The sequence below is a fragment of the Balaenoptera physalus genome (assembly GCF_965194825.1).
Source record: "Balaenoptera physalus genome assembly, chromosome: 1".
In the NCBI taxonomy this organism is placed as follows: domain Eukaryota; kingdom Metazoa; phylum Chordata; class Mammalia; order Artiodactyla; family Balaenopteridae; genus Balaenoptera; species Balaenoptera physalus.
In genome coordinates this window covers 62,745,542-62,766,392 of record NC_138882.1, presented here as the reverse complement: position 1 = coordinate 62,766,392, position 20,851 = coordinate 62,745,542, and the positions used below count along the sequence as shown (strand labels likewise).

Here is a 20,851-nt window from a genome sequence, read left to right as displayed (position 1 = left end):
AGTCCAAACCACTGGACTAACAGAGAACCTCAGACCCCAGGGAATATTAATCGGACTGAGGCCTTCTGGAGGTCCTCATCTCAGCACCAAGACCCAGCTCTATCCACCTGCCTTCAAACTCCATTGCTGAACGCCTCAGGCCAAACAACCAGTAAGACAGGAATACAGCACCACCCATCAAAAAAAAAAAAAAAAAAAAAGAAACGACAAAAAATATGTTACAGACAAAGGAGCAAGGTAAAAACCTACAGGACCAAATAAATGAATGAAATAGGCAACCTACCTGAGAAAGAATTCAGAGTAATGATAGTAAAGATGATACAAAATCTTGGAAACAGAATGGAGGAAATACAAGAAACATTTAACAAGGATCTAGAAGAACTAAAGAGCAAACAAACAGTGATGAACAGCACAATAACTGATATGAAAAAATACTCTAGAAGGAATCAATAGCAGAATAACTGGGGCAGAAGAACGGATAAGTGAGCTGGAAGCTAAAATGGTGGAAATAACTGCCAGGGAGCAGAATAAAGAAAAAAGAATGAAAAGAATTGACGACAGTCTCAGAGACCTCTGGGACAACATTAAAGGCACCAACATTTGAATTATAGGGGTCCCAGAAGAAGAAGAAAAAACAGAGGATCTGAGAAATATTTAAAGGATTATAGTCGAAAACTTCCCTAAAATGGGAAGGGAAAGAGTCAATGAAGTCCAGGAAGCACAGAGAGTTCCATACAGGATAAACTCAAAGAGAAACACACCAGGACACATATTAACCAAACTATCAAAAATTAAATAAAAAGAAATAATATTAAAAGAAACAAGGGAAAAGCAACAAATAACATACAAGGGATCCCCATAAGGTTAACAGCTGATCTTTCAGCAGAAACTCTGCAAGCCAGAAGGGAGTGGCAGGACATACTTAAAGTGATGAAAGGGAAAAACCTACAGCCAAGATTACTCTACCCAGCAAAGATCTCATTCAGATTCAATGAAGAAATCAAAAGCTTTACAGACAACCAAAAGCTAAGAGAATTCAGCACCACCAAACCAGCTCTAGAACAAATGCTAAAGGAACTTCCCTAAGCGGGAAACACAAGAGAAGAAAAATACCCACAGAAACAAACCCAGATCAATTAAGAAGATGGTAATAGGAACATACATATCAATAATAACCTTAATGTAAATGGATTAAATACCCCAACCTAAAGACACAGACTGGCTGAATGGATACAAAAACAAGATGCTTAGATATGCTGTCTACAAGAAACCCACTTCAGAGCTAGGGACATATACGGACTGAAAGTGAGGGGATGGAAAAAGATATTCCATGCAAATGGAAATCACAAGAAAGCTGTAGTAGCAATACTTATATCAGATAAAATAGACTTTAAAATAAAGGCTGTTATAATAGATAAGGAAGGACACTACATAATGATCAAGGGATCAATCCAAGAAGAAAACATAACAATTATAAATATTTATGCAGCCCACATAGGAGCCCCTCAATACATAGGGCAAATGCTAACAGCCATAAAAGGAGAAATCGACTGTAACACAATAATAGTGGGGGACTTTAACACCCCTCTTACACCAACATACAGATCATCCATACAGAAAATAAATAAGGAACACAAGCTTTAAATGACACAACAGACCAGATAAACTTAATTGATATTTTTAGGACATTCCACCCAAAAGTGGAAGAATATACTTTCTTCTCAAGTGCACACGGAACGTTCTCCAGAATAAATCACATTTTGGGTCACAAATCAAGCCTTGGAAAACTTAAGAAAATTGAAACCGTATCAAGCATCTTTTCCGACCACAATGCTGTGAGATTAGAAATCAATTACAGGACAAAAACAGTAAAAAACACAAATACATGGAGGCTAAAGAGTGCACTGCTAAATAACCAAGAGATCACTGAAGAAATCAAAGAGAAAATCAAAAAATACCTAGAAACAAATGACAGTGAAAACATTATGATTCAAAACCTATGGGACACAGCAAAAACAGTTCTAAGAGGGAAGTTCATAGTAATTCAAACTCACCTCAAGAAACAAGGAAAATCTCAAATAAACAATCTAACCTTACACCTAAAGCAACTAGAAAATGAACAAAGAAAACCCAAAATTAGAAGAAGGAAAGAAATCATAAAGATCAGAGCAGAAATAAGTGAAATAGAAACAAAGAAAACAATAGCAAAGATCAATAAAACTAAAAGCTGCTTCTTTGAGGGGATAAATAAAATTGATAAACCTTTAGCCAGAGTCATCAAGAAAAAAAGGGAGAGGACTCAAATCAATAAAATTAGCAATGAAAAAGCAGAGATTACAACTGACACTGCAGAAATACAAAAGATCATAAGAGACTAGTACAAGCAACTATATGCCAATAAAACGGACAACCTGAAAGAAATGGACAAATTCTTAGAAAAGTACAACCTTCCAAGATTGAACAGGAAGAATTAGAAAATATAAACAGACCAGTCACAGGTAATGAAACAGAAACTGTAATTAAAAATCTTCCAACAAACAAAAGTCCAGGACCAGATGGCTTCACAGGTGAATTCTATCAAACATTTAGAGAAGAGTTAACACTTATCCTTCTCAAACTCTTCGAAAAAATTACAGAGGTAGGAACACTCCCAAACACATTCTACGAGGCCACCATCACCCTGATACCAAAACCAGGCAAAGATATCACAAAAAAAGAAAATTATGGACCAATATCACTGATGAACATAGACGCAAAAATCCTCAACAAAATACTAACAAACAGAATCCAACAACACATTACAAGGATCATACACCATGATCAAGTGGGATTTATCCCAGGGATGCAAGGATTCTTCAATATACCCAAAACAGTCAATGTGATACATCATATTAACAAATTAAAGAATAAAAACCATATGATCATCTCAATAGATGCGGAAAAAGCTTTTGACAAAATTCAACACCCATTTATGACAAAAACTCTCCAGAAAGTGGGCATAGCGGGAACCTACCTCAACATAATAAAAGCCATATATGACAAACCCACAGCAAACATCATTCTCAATGGTGAAAAACTGAAAGCATTTCTTCTAAGATCAGGAACAAGACAAGGATGTCCACTCTCACCACTGTTATTCAACATAGTATTGGAAGTCCTAGCCACAGCAATCAGAGAAGAAAAAGAAATAAAAGGAATACAAATTGGAAAAGAAGTAAAACTGTCACTGTTTGCCAATGACGTGATATTATACATAGAAAATCCTAAAGATGCCACCAGAAAACTACTAGAACTAATCAATGAATTTGGTAAGGTTGCAGGATACAAAATTAATACACAGAAATCTCTCGCATTCCTATACACTAACAATGAAAGATCAGAAAGAGAAATTAAGGAAACAATCCCATTTACCATCACAACAAAAAGAATAAAATACCTAGGAATAAACCTACCTAAGGAAGCAAAAGACCTGTACTCAGATAACTATAAAACACTGTTGAAAGAAATCAAAGATATCATAAACAGATGGAGAGATATACCATGCAACTGGATTGTAAGAATCAATATTGTGGGGCTTCCCTGGTGGCGCAGTGGTTGAGAATCTGCCTGCCAATGCAGACGACACAGGTTCGAGCCCTGGTCTGGGAAGATCCCACATGCCATGGAGCAACTAGGCCCGTGAGCCACAATTACTGAGCATGCGCGTCTGGAGCCTGTGCTCCGCAACAAGAGAGGCCGCGATAATGAGAGGTCTGCGCACTGCGATGAGGAGTGGTCCCCACTTGCTGCAACTGGAGAGGGCCCTCGCACAGAAACGAAGACCCAACACAGCCATCAATAATAAATAAATAAATAAATAAAAATTTAAAAAAAAAAAGAATCAATATTGTGAAAATGACTATACTACCCAAAGCAATCTACAGGTTCAATGCAATCCCTATCAAATTGCCAATGGCATTTTTCACAGAGCTAGAACAAGAAATTTTACAATTTGTATGGAAACACAAAAGACCCCGAATAGCCAAAGCAATCTTGAGAAAGAAAAACGGAGCTGGAGGAATCAGGCTCCTTGACTTCAAACTATACCACAAAGCTACAGTAATCAAGACAGTATGGTACTGGCACAAAAACAGAAACATAGATCAATGGAACAAGATAGAAAGCCCAGAGATAAACCCATGCACATTTGGTCACCTTATCTTTGAGAAAGGAGGCAAGAATAAACAGTGGAGAAGAGACAGCCTCTTCAATAAGTGGTGCTGGGAAAAATGGACAGCTACATGTAAAAGAATGAAATTAGAACATACCCTAACACCATACACAAAAATAAACTCAAAATGGATTAAAGACCTAAATGTAAGGCCAGACACTATAAAACTCTTAGAGGAAAACATAGGCAGAACACTCCATGACATAAATCACAGCAAGATCCTTTTTGACCCACCTCCTAGAGTAATGGAAATAACAACAAAAATAAACAAATGGGACCTAATGAAACTTAGAAGCTTTTACACAGCAAAGGAAACCACAAACAAGATGAAAAGACAACCCTCAGAATGGGAGAAAATATTTGCAAATGAAACAATGGACAAAGGATTAACCTCCAAAATGTACAAGCAGCTCATACAGCTCAATATCACGAAAACAAACAACCCAGTCCAAAAATGGGCAGAAGACCTAAATAGACATTTCTCCACAGAAGACAGACAGATTGCCAACAAATGCATGAAAAGATGCTCAGCATCACTAATCATTAGAGAAATGCAAATCAAAACCACAATGGGGTATCCCCTCACACCAGTCAGAATGGCCATCATCAAAAAATCTACAAACAATAAATGCTGGAGAGGGTGTGGGGAAAAGGGAACCCTCTTGCACTGTTGGTGGGAATGTAAATTGATACAGCCACTATGGAGAACAGTATGGAGGTTCCTTAAAAAACTACAAATAGAACTACCATATGACCCAGCAATCTCACTACTGGGCATATACCCTGAGAAAACCATCATTCAAAAAGATATATGTACCACAATGTTCATTGCAGCATTATTTACAACAGCCAGGACATGGAAGCAACCTAAATATCCATCAACAGATGAATGGATAAAGAAGATGTGGCACATATATACAATGGAATATTACTTCAGCCTTAAAAAGGAACGAAACTGAGTTATTTGTAGTGAGGTGTATGGACCTAGAGACTGTCATACAGAGTGAAGTGAGTCAAAAAGAAAAACAAATACCGTATGCGTTAGCATATATATGAAATCTTAAAAAGCGGTACTGATGAACCTAGTGGCAGGGCAGGAATAAAGACGCAGATGTAGAGAACAGACTTGAGGGAACGGGCGAGGGGAAGGGGAAGCTGGGATGAAGTGAGAGAGTAACATTGACATATATACTACCAAATGTAAAATAGATAGCTAGTGGGAAGCAGCTGCATAGCACAGGGAGATCAGCTTGGTGCTTTGTGTCCACCTAGAGGGGTGGGATAGGGAGAGTGGGAGGGAGGCTCAAGAGGGAGGGCATATGGGGATATATGTATACATATAGCTGATTCACTTTGTTGTACAGCAGAAACTAACACAACATTGTAAAGCATTTGTACTCCAATAAAGATGTGAGAAAAATTAAAAAAAAAAAGAAAGGTGATTCTGTTCTCCTGTCTATGTTGTAGACCACAGCCTTGCACTTTTAGAGGCAGAACCTACAATGTCCCTCCCTAGACCCTCTGTCTTCTGCCTAGGTCCTGTCTGATTTCTCTCCTTCCTTTACAGTTCAGTTTTCTTAATTTCCTTGCCTCCCCTTTCCTCTCCAACCCCCAGTCCCACCAGACTACAAAACTGCTCCTGCTGACTTTACCCCTGACATCCTAATTACCAAACCCAATGAAGTCTTTCCATCATCATCTTCCTTGACCTTTCTGCAGCAATAAATATTACTGACTATTTCCTTTTGCTTAAAATGCTTCCCTTGGTTCTTCTCTTGATTCTTTTCTGACATCTTGAGCAACTGTTCTGAGTCTTCTCTTGAATCCACATCAACCCTCTTGCAGAGATAGAGATAGAGATTCCCCTGGGTTCCTACCTCCCTGGCCCTATTCTCTTATCACTCTTCTGCTTTCCTAGGGCCTCCTTATGGTCATGTGTTTGCCAGTGGCTCTCCATCAGCATCTCCATCCCTGACTTTCCTCCTGAGCATGAAGTCTGCAATCCAAATGCAAAGCAAACATATGAGCACACACAGCTGGAGGCAGCTGCTGGCAGAGGCTTCTCAGGGCAAGGGATATGACTTACTCATGTCTGAATCCCTTGATCCTTAATAAATATGTTATAGATGAATGAATGAATAAGTGAAAAATGGCAAGGGAATGACTGAAAGTAAGCTAGAGGCGTGCTGAATGGGAAAATGTTGGAGAAATATGTGATAATTAGAACTAAGTACAATATGGTTACAGCAGTGATCGTATCAAATGTAAAAGTGTATTATGATTAGGTAGAAGAGTATAATATGGCTGTGCAAAAAAATATGTTTCAGCACTTGGTCTCATTCTCTTTGAGTATGAGAGAAACAAGGGGCATGATGGCTCGCGTCCCATGTGAGAGAAATAAGGAGAAGGACTCACTCACTTAACTCCATGAGGGTGGCAGATGGGGTTAAGTGGACGAGAAGTGGGGGAATTAGGACCTGCCATAGCTGGTGTGTCTCAGGAAAGCCTGGAGAAGCATCAAATAGTGGCAGCTCTTAGAAGAGGGAGAGGTGAAGGCAAATTCCATGTCACTCTCTGGAGTGGGTGTGTCCCTTTGAAAGGCTCCAGCACCGAAGAAGGCTCATATAAGGGATGGATGTTCTTATGAACAGACAGTATCACTGACCCAAGCCCCATAACCTACCTGCCCACAGAGACCCTGAAGTCCTCCATCAGGTGGGACCAGGGAGGGAAGACCAAGGATCCCTTCACATCAATCTGCCATCAAATCCTATTGACTTTACCTTCTGATGAGATACCTGGCCATTCTCCAGATTTCCACTTTATTGCTGCAGCACTAATTCAGACATTATCATTTCCTTCCTGGACCAGAGAAATCATCTTCTCACTGGTGTCTTCTTCTCAAGATTACCCATCTCCAGTTCTTTATCTCTAATGCTGTCTGAATGATATTCCTAACACAAAATCTGATCATATTGCTTCACTAGTTAAAACCCATCAGCTGTTCCTACTCCCTGAGCAGTACATACCAGCTCCTTAAGATGACACTGTGAGGCTCTTCAAGATGAGGCTTCTTCCTATTTGTCTAGTCCCATCTCCTGCCATTACTCCTCAATTACACCCTGCCCCCACCGCAATTCTACGGTGCATTTATAACAAGACATCTTGTACTTTCCAGAATGCACGGTATGTTCCCCATGTTCTTTTTATGCCCAGAGCACCCTCTCCTTCTGTGGGTGCCTAGCTCTAAAAGTCCAAGAGTCTCCTCCTCAAAGGAGGCTTCCCTGTTACCAATCCCTTCCTCCGCACCCCAAGATAGGCACGCCCTTGTTATTGCCTGTGCTCTTTCCCATTATTTATTTCAATAACTATCGATTTATTAAGTGCCTACAATGTGTCAGGCACTGTTATAGGCACTGGCAATTAAAATGGTAAAAGAAGACACGATTCCTTTCCTCATGAAATGGACATTCTGTGGAAGACAGACAATGAAACAAACACCAATATATACACAACAGTACTGAACGAGTAAACATAAAAAATAGAAGACAGTGGTAAGTGCTAGGTAGAGAATTAAAGCCAGGTTATGTGATAGAGTGACGGGGTGGTTATATTAGACAGGGAGGGAGGTCAGGGAAGACCTCTTTAAAAAGGTGGCATTTAAGCTGAGAGCAGAATGACCAGAAGAAACCAGTGAGAAGCAGGAGGAAAAGCATTAAAGACAGAAGGAAATGCTAATGTGAAGGCTTTAAGGTGGAAGGAAAATGTGGAGTGTTCAAAGAACATGAAAACATCAGTGTCGCTGGAATGGAATGAGCAAGGGTAGAAGAGTATGAGATAAAGCTGGGGACAGATCACTCTGGGCTTTAGGAACTAAAACAAGGGGGTGAGCTTTTTGTTCTAAGTGCAAGACAAATGGGGCAGCAAGTAGATTTTACGAGAGATAGTGATGTGGTCTGATTGCTGCTGAAAATTGGGAAGTCCTAGAGGTTAGTTGAAAAGAAGCTGGTCTGGAGTCAGATCTGGTGAGTTTGAAATGACAGTTGCAGAAGGGATCCAATTGCCAGGGTTTTGAAGAGAGAAGCGTCCTGAATAGATGCATCTAACGATGGTGTTTCTTTTTTATAATTTGAGGTAATATTATAATCTGTAGTCTTTCAAATTAAAAAGCAGCAAGTCTACAGGTGGTTTTAAACAAATGATTTCTCTTCAACATTTATTTACATATACTTCTAGCACACTGCTAGGTGCATGGTGGGGCACCGAATAAATATTTGCAAATGTTGGATATTATAATATCTACAAAATCAGTCTGTTTTATCTTAGAAATTTCTTATGGGAAAGAAAGGAAATTAAAGAGGGTCAATGAGAATACAAAGGGGGAAGGCAGATATGAGAGTCATTGAAGAGACAGAACTATACAACTTGTTGGTGGCAGAGTCTAGATTTTCAAGGCAGTACAACTGATATCATATTATTTCCCTTAAGTTTATGGGTGATGGTGGTAATATAGCACAGATATTAGTGGCCTCAGCCTAAAGGCAGAAAATGAAACAGTGAAACAAAGAGGTCTATAAGCCAAATAGCAAATAGAAATAAAGACAGGAAGGAACCCAGGACAACCTCAACACTAAGAATCAAAGCATATATATATATATATATATATATGTATATATACACACATATATATGTATTTAGACTCCTGATCACCATTATTTAGGATGAAATATTAGCATTAAATATAAAGTAGCACACTTAAAAGATTTTTTAAGCCATTTGGACCATGGCTGAGCTATATCTCTACAAATATAAAGGATTCATTTTGTGTATTTGACTTTATAAAATTTCTGTTGTGCTTTTCAAACAGAGAAATGAGTCACTTAGAAGACAATGTAATAATAAATTCCACTTATGAAACATCATGTGCCTACCCTCTAAGGTCAGGTCCAGACTCTTTTCCCAGTACTGCCTGTTATGTAGTAAGTCACTGTGATGTTTGAGGGTTTGATTAATAAGCTTCCATTTACAAAATTCTGAAACTGCACTTTCTAAGAGCTAGCAGCCAGCCCAGGAGAGCGTGAACAATTTAATTACATTTTGAAAAATAGGTAATGGAAGGAAGCGTAAGAACTAGAATCAACAGACCTAAGATGGTTAAAAGGTATAAATGGAAATGAATCCAGACCTGCTTCTTAGTCCACTCACACCCTGACTAACATTGGCATAATTTAACTGTAAGTTCCCCGTCTAGCACTCCCCCAACTCTGAGATCCATCTGATTGAAAACACCCCACCAGAGAAACTTTAACATCTTTCCTCAGGTCCTAGGGTTAATTGAAGCCACTCTGAACTTGAAGTTGAATTTTCACACAGAGTTCGAGGTTCCGGAATCCCAAGAGACAAATGTGCTCAAGGGCAAAGGAAGAGGTCTTGTCATTGAAATATTCAAAACGATTCCAGGGCTGGAGTTCTTAGCACTTCATTGCAGAGTTCCAGGTTAGTTTCAGGATGCCAGTGGAGGAACTTCTGAGCTTAAAGCATAGGAGGCGAAAGGGTGGGGTTCTTAACTGGGGACCCACATGGAGGTCTGGGGACTCCCTGCAGTTATCCATAAAGCTCAGTGTTTATGTGGATGTCTGCATTTTCATCTGGGAAAAGGAGTTGTACCTTTTGTCAGAATCTCAAAGAACTCCATGATTCAATCTGTTAACATTCCTCTAAAATAGAGGAGGATCCCAAAGAGAATAGACGGAAGAAAGAAAGAACTGTTCATTCATTTAAGTTGACCAATACAGGAAAATTTTGCAAGAGATAAGACAAAAGTAAACCACGTTCTTACATCACTGGAGTTCAAACTCAGGACAGACTCAAACTCCTTCCTCTTCTTTTCATCGTCCTTTTATCCCTATTCTCCCCAACCTGGAAAATCCTCATTACAAGTATTTGAAAACTGTACTATAATAAAGCAAAGAGATGGAGTGAATTGGGTATAAGTGCTACTTTCTTCTGGTATCCCATACAAAGGAGCTCAAAAACAGGGACAGTCTGGTTCCTCTCTAGCCACAGACTGCAGGATTGTAGACCCTAGGACTGTATGAGATATGCCTCGTAAGTCGAGGGTAAAACTCTATGTGTGTCTTATCTAGGATAATGTTAATGAGTTCAAGAAAGCCTTTTTCCTTGGATCTTCCCTGGATCCCAAATCCCACTAAACCCCAAGAATTTTCTCTTTCTCATAACAATAACAGCTAATGTTTACTAATCCACAACTATGTGCCAGGCTCAGACCTAAATGCTTTTCAGTGTAAACTTATTTAATCCTCACAATGATGCTACAAAGTAGAGTACTATTATTCTGTCCATTTTATAGATGAGGAAACTGAGTCACTAACAGGACTGAGAGCTGAGGCAGAAATGGGAACTGTGTGAATACTCCACATTAGTCCCAGCAGACTCCTAGGGCTCAGAGAAAGAAATAGGTGAGCTGGGGATGAGAAAACATTTAACTGTAGTCTTGTCCAAGGGCACTTACTCAGCCTTGCATTCAACCCAGATAGAACAGCAATCCTGGAGAAGGGGGTTGAGGGTTAACCAAGGTTTGCTCCAAGAGAGTCCCTGTAAGCCCTGCTAGGAAAAACAGCAGCTGTCGAGTCAGAGGACGGAAGTTCAGATCCAGACAACATCAAGCCTAACAGTGTACCTTAGGTAAAACACCTAGCCTCTCTGTAAGACACAGCAGCTTCATTTGTAACATGGACATAGCAACTCACAAGGATGTTGGGAGGGTCAAAGTGGACAGCAGGTTTTGAAATGCTTACAAACTCTAAAGGGCTGCTCAACATGAAGCTCCATGATTACGGCTCCTCCTCATTTTCGGAAGCTTTACCTGCCTGACTCAGCTCCAAACCACTTCAACCCAACCACTTCCCATAGCAAAGAGAAATGAACTTACCATCTCCTCTGTGACACAGCCAGCTTACTGCCGTCTGTGCAACGCAGACTTCTTATAGTCTTGCTGCCTCCCCTCAGCTGTCAGGCTGTTTAGAAAAGCAACTTCCTATTCACTTTCCTGAAAGTCACCACAGCCCTTCCCATGAAGTTAGAATGTAGATAATACAGGAGCAGTGTTGGCAGCTTAGAAATAACAGTCACCGAGGAAGCGGGCGGGGGAGGGGGTTTGCCGACTTCCATGGGAGGTGGTCCACAGACAGGGGTGAGTGCGAATCACTCCTGGACATTCCAGGCTGAGTAGTGTAGGAATCGTACCCACACCCGCAGTGGTCAGGTTTCCTTTGACAATGATATGAGCTCCAATTTAAGGTCATATATTGGAAAACTCACTTTGTCTTAATCATAATGTCTTAGTGTAAGTTTTCCACTTACTGTGAAGTCTCAGTGAATGTTTTCTATTCCAGCAGGCTTCTGATGGATAAGGGACAAATATAGTAACAAAAAATAATTAGGTGGGAAAGGGAAAGCCACTGAGGGTTTTCTGGCAATTGGAGGGGTTGTTGGAAGGAGTTTGGGAATGAAAATATAAAACAGACATGGGCCAGTATTAGAAAGGGACTTCTGCTTCTTAAATCAGAAAAAAGATGTAAAAATGGTTAGTGTGGGGAAGTAAAAGGCTGTGTGGCACAGTGGTTAAGAGACCCCACTTGGCTCCATGTGTGGCTCTCCTCTAGCCAAACTAGTTAAACTCTCTACACCTTTTTTTTTTTTTTAACTGTGAAATAGAATGATTATAGCAGAACTTCTCTTACAGGGCTGTTATGTGATTAAATGAATTGATGTGTGGAGAGTGCTTGAAACAGTATCTGGTCCACAGTGCTCAACAAATGTAGGCTATTATTATTACTTTTCAGATTTGCCATCAGACAGCAAAATCAAGTATCAAGCGTTTAGTGTCAAGTCAGAAAACCGTAACTCCAATTTATCCCCTTGGAATTCTAGTTGTGCAGTAGTGGGTGTTATTCTTCATTCACTCCATGATTATCATAGCTTGTAAACAGGCATCTCATGGATTGATTAAAAATGGGATTAAATGGAAAAATCTGGAAGTCCAAAGATAAAGGTGATTTAAAGAGCTTGGGCCTGCATTTGCACTTGGGAATTTGGGACAAAGAGGAAAGGATTAATACGTGGTAGAAATAGAAAGCCTGGTGAAGGAGGCAGTGATGGAGGAATGGTAGCAGGAGAACAAGGGATGCTGAGAGAGAGGAAAGCACAGGGGACTTTGGGCAGCATGATGCAGAGGTTTAGAGCCAGACTGCCTGCCTCCACCGCCTACAAGCTGTGTGACCTTGCAAGTTACTACTATCCTCCTGTGACTCAGTTCCCTCAGCTGTGTTAACAAATAAGGATAATAGTCATCAGTTATCACCGCATGGAAATGTTTGGACAGTTAAATGGATATACGTGTGAAGTGCTCAGAACAATCCCTGGCACACTGCAAGTGCCGTGGATGTGCTAGCTATTATTTTTCTAAGACTTGCCTCCACTCCCTCATGTTCTTATTATCACTCTCCAGATCATCTTCTTGACATTGCCTTATTTAAAAAAAAAAATTTCTCAGATGGATATGAGGGAAGGTGCTATGTAGACTCTAGGTTCTACCAACAATGTGTTTTAAGTGGGATAATGTTAAATTTTAGGGAGTGTGAGGGGAGTAGAAAAGGATTCCAAGGAATAGGAATAGAAGGAAAATACCATTGACTTTGTTTAAAAGCTGTTCAGGCTGAATACCATTTGCTTGAATGGATTTAGTCTATGTAGAAAATTTATATTGTTTCTAATTATGTGGCCACTAAAAACATGATGATTCTAATATAATTTTTTCTTAATTAATTAATTTATTTATTTATTTTTGGTGTTGGGTCTTCGTTTCTGTGCGAGGGGTTTCTCTAGTTGTGGCAAGTGGGAGCCACTCTTCATCGCGGTGCGTGGGCCTCTCACTATCGCGGCCTCTCGTTGTGGAGCACAGGCTCCAGACGCGCAGGCTCAGGAGTTGTGGCTCACGGGCCCATTTGCTCCGTGGCATGTGGGATCTTCCCAGACCAGGGCTCAAACCCGTGTCCCCTGCATTGGCAGGCAGATTCTCAACCACTGCGCCACCAGGGAAGCCCCCTCTAATATAATTTAATTAGTAGTGTTACTTCTCTGTTTCATATCATGTTTTCTCATCTCTTCATATTGTACTAGAAATTCCCAAAGGGCAGGGCCCCTTTTTATATTAGTCTTACTTCTCCTGTAGTATCTAGCAGAGGGCAAATAGACACCCAACACATACTTGTTGATTCATTTATTAGATCGATGGCTCTGGGTAGACACAATAAAAGTGCCCCCTCCCATTTTCCTCTCTGAATTCTATTTATATTATTTCAGTGGTGCATTCATATACACAAGAAATATTTAAGCTCCTTCAAGGCTTCTGGCCTTGTGCTAACACTAGGGATTCAGTAATGAGCAACACCTTCGTGGAGCTCAGAGTTGTTTTATTTGGAGGTGGGGCATTGGATATTAGATTAAAATCACACAATTAAATGCAGGAAGAAAAAAAATGATGTGGGGAAACTTTCTAGGTCAGTTGAGGCTTGGAGTAGCCCAGGAGCTACCAGATAGCCACAGTGGCTGGAGGGTGGGGAAGGAGGCTGGGGATTTAGGGAGTACCCAGACAATGTCGGGTCTCACAGGCCATGTTAAGGTTGTATCTTCATGTGTAGCATCTGTCATCTAGTCAAATAGAAGGCAGTTAATTCTAAGGGAAGTTCCACCTGCACAGCTGGTCCTCTACTCATAGAAGACTAGGGAACTTTTTACAGACTAGTCCGTAGGATGACAAGTTAGAACTTCAAAAAAAGAACATATAGCTTTCCCCCCTCATTGTTAATGTAATACATGTTTGTTGTAAAGAAAAGAAAAGCATAGAGTAGGGAAAAAAATTATCCAAAGTACTGTCACCAATGGAATTGGAATCACATTGTATATTCAGCACAATGCTTTTGTCATTTGATAATATATCATAAACCTTTCTGATACAATATTTCTGCTCTAGTTACAACTAAAAAAAAAAAAAAAAACCCTAAGTGTCTGTCACTCCCCTGATGGCATAGTCATGGACAAAGATGTCAGCTCTCTCCACATAGCTTTCAGAAGATACCTTACACAAATTTCATGAACTGCTAACTCTTCCCACTGAAATTCTATTTAAATTGGTCTGTGGTATTATGCTCAAACATTTTGTTTCTCTATCTTTCCTCTGCAGTTTTTGAAAGGGAAGGAAAGGCAAGGGAATCAGTCACTGGCCAAGGTCTCAAACAGTAAACATGAACCTTCACAAAACTATCTACACACATAACCTTAAATAGAAATTAGATTCTCAGGACACACTCCATATTACCCCATTTATGCCCACTTAGCCCCATCCAGAGTTTCATTTATTTGTCCTACACATTTTTGTTACGGCCCATTCTGCGCTATCTTCTAAGCTACTCTCTGAAGACACACAGATGAATAGGACACAGTCCCGGTCCTGACGGAGCTCAAAGACGAGTGAAGAGATAGGTAGAGAAACATAATTGTAACAATATGGAGGACACGGTGTATACACACACGTTCTTGTGCGAGCTCCACGAAAAGATATCTGACTCAGTCTGATGGTGGCAGTGGAGAGGTGGTTGGAAAGAATGCTTAGAGGAGGTGACCACTGAGCTGAGTAGAATAAGTCAGATTCTTTTGTGCAAGCTCAGTGGTTGGACATGCACATACAGAAAATGCTCTAAACTCAGCAGATGAATTAGGAAGTGGTTTTTGTATTAAAAGTATTTTTATCCTTCCAAGAGCATATTGTGTCTGGGGCCCTTTGATCACCATAAGGCTGTGATAACCACAAAAGGGTTATCACCCACAGTTGAACACTAGAAACACAATTAAATCGGTGACCGGTTTGTACATGAACACCACTCATAGACTCTTTCAAAGTCGCTGAGGAAGTGAAACAGAGATAGTGTTACATTTTTGAGCTACTATTATGGAACCCCTATTCTTGGGCCAGACCCTATGCTAAGCATTTTAAAAGCTGTATCTCATTGAATCCTCACAACAGCCTTATGGGTTAGTTCCAATCTGCACAGCTGGCTCATCTACTCAGAGATTATTGTGATACACATTTTATTAAAAAGTAAATTACAGCTTGGAGGGTTAAATGTCTTGCTCAACATGACAGAGCTGATAAATGAAAAAGATGGGATTCAAATTCAAGTCCAGCTGAAACGACACTACACTAAAATGTGAGTTTTTCATTAAACTCTTTAAAAAGCACTTCAAATAAATCTATGCTCCTGGCTCCTAATAAAAGGGAATTGTCTTACCAAGATGTATGACAGCCTCCTAGGGATTTGCTCTCCTTTAACAATGAAGAGATGGGAAAAGGCGTCATTTGAGATTTTAATTTGGGTGACTCGGTTGTACTTAAACTGTGCTTAATAAGTGTTATTCTCTTTCTATAGCTGGAGCTTGCTGTTTTACTCTTTGTTATTACAATGAAACTATACCTTTTTAGCTCATCTGTCAATGTAATTAATAAAACAATTTCCACAGGAAAGGAGTCTTTTGCTAAAATGAAAATGTAAAAGTAATGTATTCTTTTATAAAAGATCCATACCCTACAGAAAGACAAAAAAAAAAAAAAAGTGAAAATCATCCATTATATCACCCTACCCAAAGATAACCACTGTTAACTTGGTAGGCTTTCAGAATTTTTTAATTCATATATTCACAAAAAGTTTTTCAACAAAAATAGATCTAAGTTTTATTTTTATATTTTGGTTCTTAAAAGTAAACCATATACTAAGGACATCTTTTCATGTTAATAAATATATACCTACATCAGCCTTTATAAGGGCTGCATAATATTCCATTTATAATGCACCATAATTTATTTAAAATATCCCATATTGATGAAAATCTTACTATTATAAACAACACTGCAAAACATCTTAGGATATTTATCTTTGCCTATATTTGTCCTATATGTTCTCTAGGAAAATTTCTAGAAGTGGATTTACTAGGCCAAAGTATATTTGCACTTAAAATGATGACAGATATTATTTCATTATCCTCCAGATAAAAGTATAAATTTGAACTCTCACCAGTAGTATATGAAAGCGTCCCTTTCCTCACTTTTGCTCTAATACTCACTTTATCAGTTTTAAAAAACTTGGCCAAGCTGGTAAACAGCTACAACAAAAATCTCATTTTTCTACTTTTTAGGACTTAGATTATTATGGAACTTACCCAATCTGTAATGTTTTGAGAAAGTAACACAAAACATTGGGACACTACATAAAGATGCCTTGGATGTCACCTCCTGCCACTTTGCAAGCTTGGGAACTTTGGTGCAGTCACTGGCAGTGAGGCATGAATGGTGGCAGGCTCAACAGAGGTGAAAAACAAATGAAAAGATAGATGTCCAAAACACAAACATGGATTGCTCCCTGGGTTTCGTGGCTGCAGCTTTTGTGGTTGTTCAGCTTCTGCTTGCCTGCCTTTTACAGGATTGGTCAGTTGGCTCATTTTTAGAAAATTAGGTTATTTTTATTACTGAGTTCTGGGGACTACATTGCTAGAAAATGGTTAAACTCAAAGAGAAGAATTCTGGTAAACATGAACCTGAATAATAAAAAACTTCATGTGTACTCTGGAACAACACTTGGCACCCAAATATCTTGGTTATCAAAATGGGTCATTGAATGAAATACATATAAACTCCAGCTGTGACATTAAACAATAGATCATAATATAATAAAGAAGTAGAAAATCAGCAACTGTATAAAGTCATTTAGCTGGAAGTAATCAAATCAAGTCTGAGTTTTTGATCCTCAAGTAATTCTATGATCCTGGCCCTTGATAAGAGGGAATTGTTTTTTTGTTTGTTTTAATTTTATTTATTTATTTATTTATTTATTTTTGGCTGTGTTGGGTCTTCATTTCTGTGCGAGGGCTTTCTCTAGTTGCGACGAGTGGGGGCCACTCTACATCGTGGTGCGCGGGTCTCTCATTGTCGCGGCCTCTCTTGTTGCGGAGCACAGGCTCCAGACGCGCAGACTCAGTAGTTGTGGCTCACGGGCCTAGTTGCTCCGCGGCACGTGGGATCTTCCCAGACCAGGGCTCGAACCCGCATCTCCTCCATTGGCAGGCAGACTCTCAACCACTGCGCCACCAGGGAAGCCCAGGAATTGTTTTTCTCAGAGAGTTAATAGCCTCCCTGAAGATTTACTTATGAGATGATGGGGACCCTGAATGACCCTAAATGAAATGTTGGGGTCCCACCGCTGCAAGGCAAGTTTAGTTCTAGATGTTATTATCCAAGGGACAGAGTGGTTCTTTCTGAATGGAGTGGTCTGATGGTAATTGCTAAACACCTTTTGGGTTGAATCCATTTTATCCATTCTACCTTACTCGGAACTTCAAGGTTTCAGTAGTCTGCTTTTTATAAATACTTGGGCTGTGTGGCCTTGGACAAGTGGCTCGACTTCCCTTAGTTCAGTTTTCCCTTTGTGACCTATTGTGAACAATGAAGAGGTTGCATAATGCACCATGACCAACTGGGATTTACCCCAGGAAGACAAAATTGTTTTAACATTAGAAAATCAGTTAGGTAATTCTTCGTATTAACAGATTAAAGAAGAAAAAAATGTAACCTTCTCAATACACAAAAAAATGTTCAGTGAAATTCAACATCCATTTATTTTAAAAAATTAGAATGTTAGGAAACTTCTGAAATGTGATAAATGTTATCTACAAAGAAAATCTATAGTAAGCATTATTCTGAATGGTGAAACACTGTAAACATTCCCTTTAAGATCAGTAACAAGACAGGATCCCATTATTTCCACTTCTATTCAATATTGTTCTAGATGTCTTAGACAAGAAATAAAAAACAAAGAATAGAGAATGTTCTAATTTCATTCTTTTACATGTAGCCATCCAGTTTCCCCAGCACCACTTATTGAAGAGACTGTCTTTTCTCCATTGTATATTCTTGCCTTCTTTGTTGCAGATTAATTGACCATAAGTACACGGGTTTATTTCTGGCTCTCTTTCTGTTCTATTGATTTATGTGTCTGTTTTTGTGTCAGTACGATACTGTTTTGGTCACTATAGTTTTGTAGTATAGTCTGAAGTCAGGAAGTGTGATTCCTCTAGCTCTGTTCTTCTTTCTCAAGATTGTTTTGGCTATTCAGGGTCTATTGTGTTTCTACACAAATTTTGAAATTATTTGTTCTAGTTCTGTGAAAAATGCCATTGGTCTTTTGATAGGGATTGCATTGAATCTGTAGATTGCCTTGGGTAGTATGGTCATTTTAATGATATTAATTCTTCCAATCCAAGAACATGGTATATCTTTCCATCTGTGTTGTCTTCAATTTCTTTCAACAGTGTCTTATAGTTTTCCTAGTATAGGTCTTTTACCTTCTTGGGTAGGTTTATTCCTAGATATTTTATTCTTTTTGATGAGATGGTAAATAGTATTTTTTTTGAATTTCTCTTTCTGATATATTGTTGTTAGTGTATAGAAATGCAACAGATTTATGTATATTAATTTTGTATCCTCAACTTTACTGAATTCATTGATGAGTTCTAGTAGTCTTCTGGTGGCATCTTTAGGATTTTCTATGTATAGTATCATGCCATCTGCAAACAGTGACAGTTTTACTTCTTTTCCAATTTGGATTCCTTTTTATTTCTTTTCCTTCTCTGATGCTGTGGCTAGGACTTCCAAAACTATGTTGAATAAAAGTTGTGAGAGTGGACATCCTTGACTTGTTCCTGATCTTAGAGGAAATGCTTTCAGCTTTTCACCATTGAGTATGATATTAGCTGTGGGTTTGTCATATATGGCCTTTCTTATGTTGAGGTATGTTCCCTCTGTGTCCACTTTCTGGAGAGTTTTTATCAGAAATGGATGTTTGACTTTATCAAAAGCTTTTTCTGCATCTATTGAGGTGATCATATGGTTTTTGTTCTTCAATTTGTTAATGTGTTCTGCCATTTGCAACAACATGGATGGACTTGGAGGGTATTATGCTAAGTGAAATAAGTCAGACAGAGAAAGACAACTACTGTATGATATCACTTATGTGTGGAATCTAAAAAGTACAAGAACTAGTGAATATAACAAAAAAGAAACAGACTCACAGATATAGAGAACAGGCTAGTGGTTACCAGTGGGGAGAGGGAAGTGGGAAGGGGCAATATAAGGGTAGGGGATTAAGAAGTACAAACTATTATGTATCAAATAAGCTACAAGGATATATTGTACAACACAGGGAATATAAGCAATATTTTATGACAACTATAAATGGAGTATAATCTTTAAAAATTGTGAATTACTATATTGTACACCTGAAACATATGATATTGCACATTAACTATACTTCAATTAAAAGAATAAGACAAGGAATAAAAGGAAAAAAGATGTAGGGACTGGAGAGTAAGAAATAAAATCATCTTTATTTGCAAATGATGTAATTGTCTGGTAGAAAACCTCAGTGAATCTACAGATAAATTATTAGAACTAGTAACAAAACTTTAAAATGTGACTTAATAAAGAAATAATATACAAAGTTAAGTTGCAATTCTAAGCATCAACCCCAAGAATTAGAAAATCTGGTGTTTTTATAAGAAGACTTTTACAGTGTTATAAAAACTTCAGATACCTGGGGATAAACCTAACAAAACATGTGTGAGCCTTTGTAGCAAAAAAGTATAAAACCTTAGTGAAAACATTACAGAAAACAAAAAGATATATTATGTTTATGAATCATAAAAATATAGATACTCCTAAAATTAATCCAATTCTATATAATCCCAATTCTAATAAAAATCCCAGTAGATTTTTTTTTGTTATAGAGCTTCTTATTAACTTAATATCTGTTTATTGATCACCTAGTTCTTGCCAGACGGTGTACTAGGCATGGTAGAATGTAGCAATGAGCAAGACATATCCTTCTTCTTATGGACCTTAGTCTAGAGGGAGAAACTGACTTAAAATCAGCAATACTAGTATGCGATGTTGATTATAGGCTGTGTGAGTGACATTGTGCAGATGATAAAATTGAAGCTTAAGCAAGTTAGATGCCTTGTCCAGGACCACAGAGCTAATACTAGAGCCACTTCTTAAATCCAAGGTCGTGAAGTCTGACTTCAAAGCCCCTGTTCTTCCCATGTCACCATGCAGGTTTCCAAGACCCCATTTGGCCAAAAGTTCAGTCACTGCACATTCCTCTGTGTACCTGTATGGAGCCACAAATGCTTCTGAAATATCCACAAAGTATATATGACCTGGACACAAAGCTGCACAAGTTAAGAGCTGCAGCAGCAACAAAGTGCATGTAGAGTGTTCACTTACGCCGGCACCACCGGGCTCTGTGTTTAGGCAAAGTTGGCAGCTGCTGTGATGTGAGATGTGATTTCAGGGATGCTTCTCTAAAAAGCTCTCCTTCCTGGACCGGCTCAGTTTCTAAAATATTCCATGATTGGAGAGTCAGGTTGCAGGATTCCTAGGAAGATTGTGCAATAAAAGAAAATATCAGCAATCTCCGTGTCTCCAACGCCATTACTTCAGTGGTTTTTTTTTTT

At 38.9% G+C, this 20,851-nt stretch overlaps 2 protein-coding genes across 5 annotated transcripts in view; one reads left to right on the top strand and one right to left on the bottom strand.

Annotated features, from left to right (window-relative positions):
• Positions 1–19,491, bottom strand: part of SELP (selectin P) — a 54,954-nt gene extending 35,463 nt beyond the window's left edge. For all 4 annotated transcript variants that reach the window (XM_082413470.1, XM_082413471.1, XM_082413473.1 and 1 more), the window contains exon 1: positions 11,163–19,491. In XM_082413470.1, coding sequence (XP_082269596.1) covers positions 11,163–11,165 — 3 coding nt within the window. In that variant the 5' untranslated portion in view covers positions 11,166–19,491. The remainder of the gene's footprint in view (positions 1–11,162) is intronic.
• Positions 1–20,851, top strand: part of FIRRM (FIGNL1 interacting regulator of recombination and mitosis) — a gene marked incomplete at its 5' end in the record, with an annotated part of 325,889 nt that overhangs the window by 145,752 nt on the left and 159,286 nt on the right. The gene's annotated exons all lie outside the window — the stretch shown is intronic.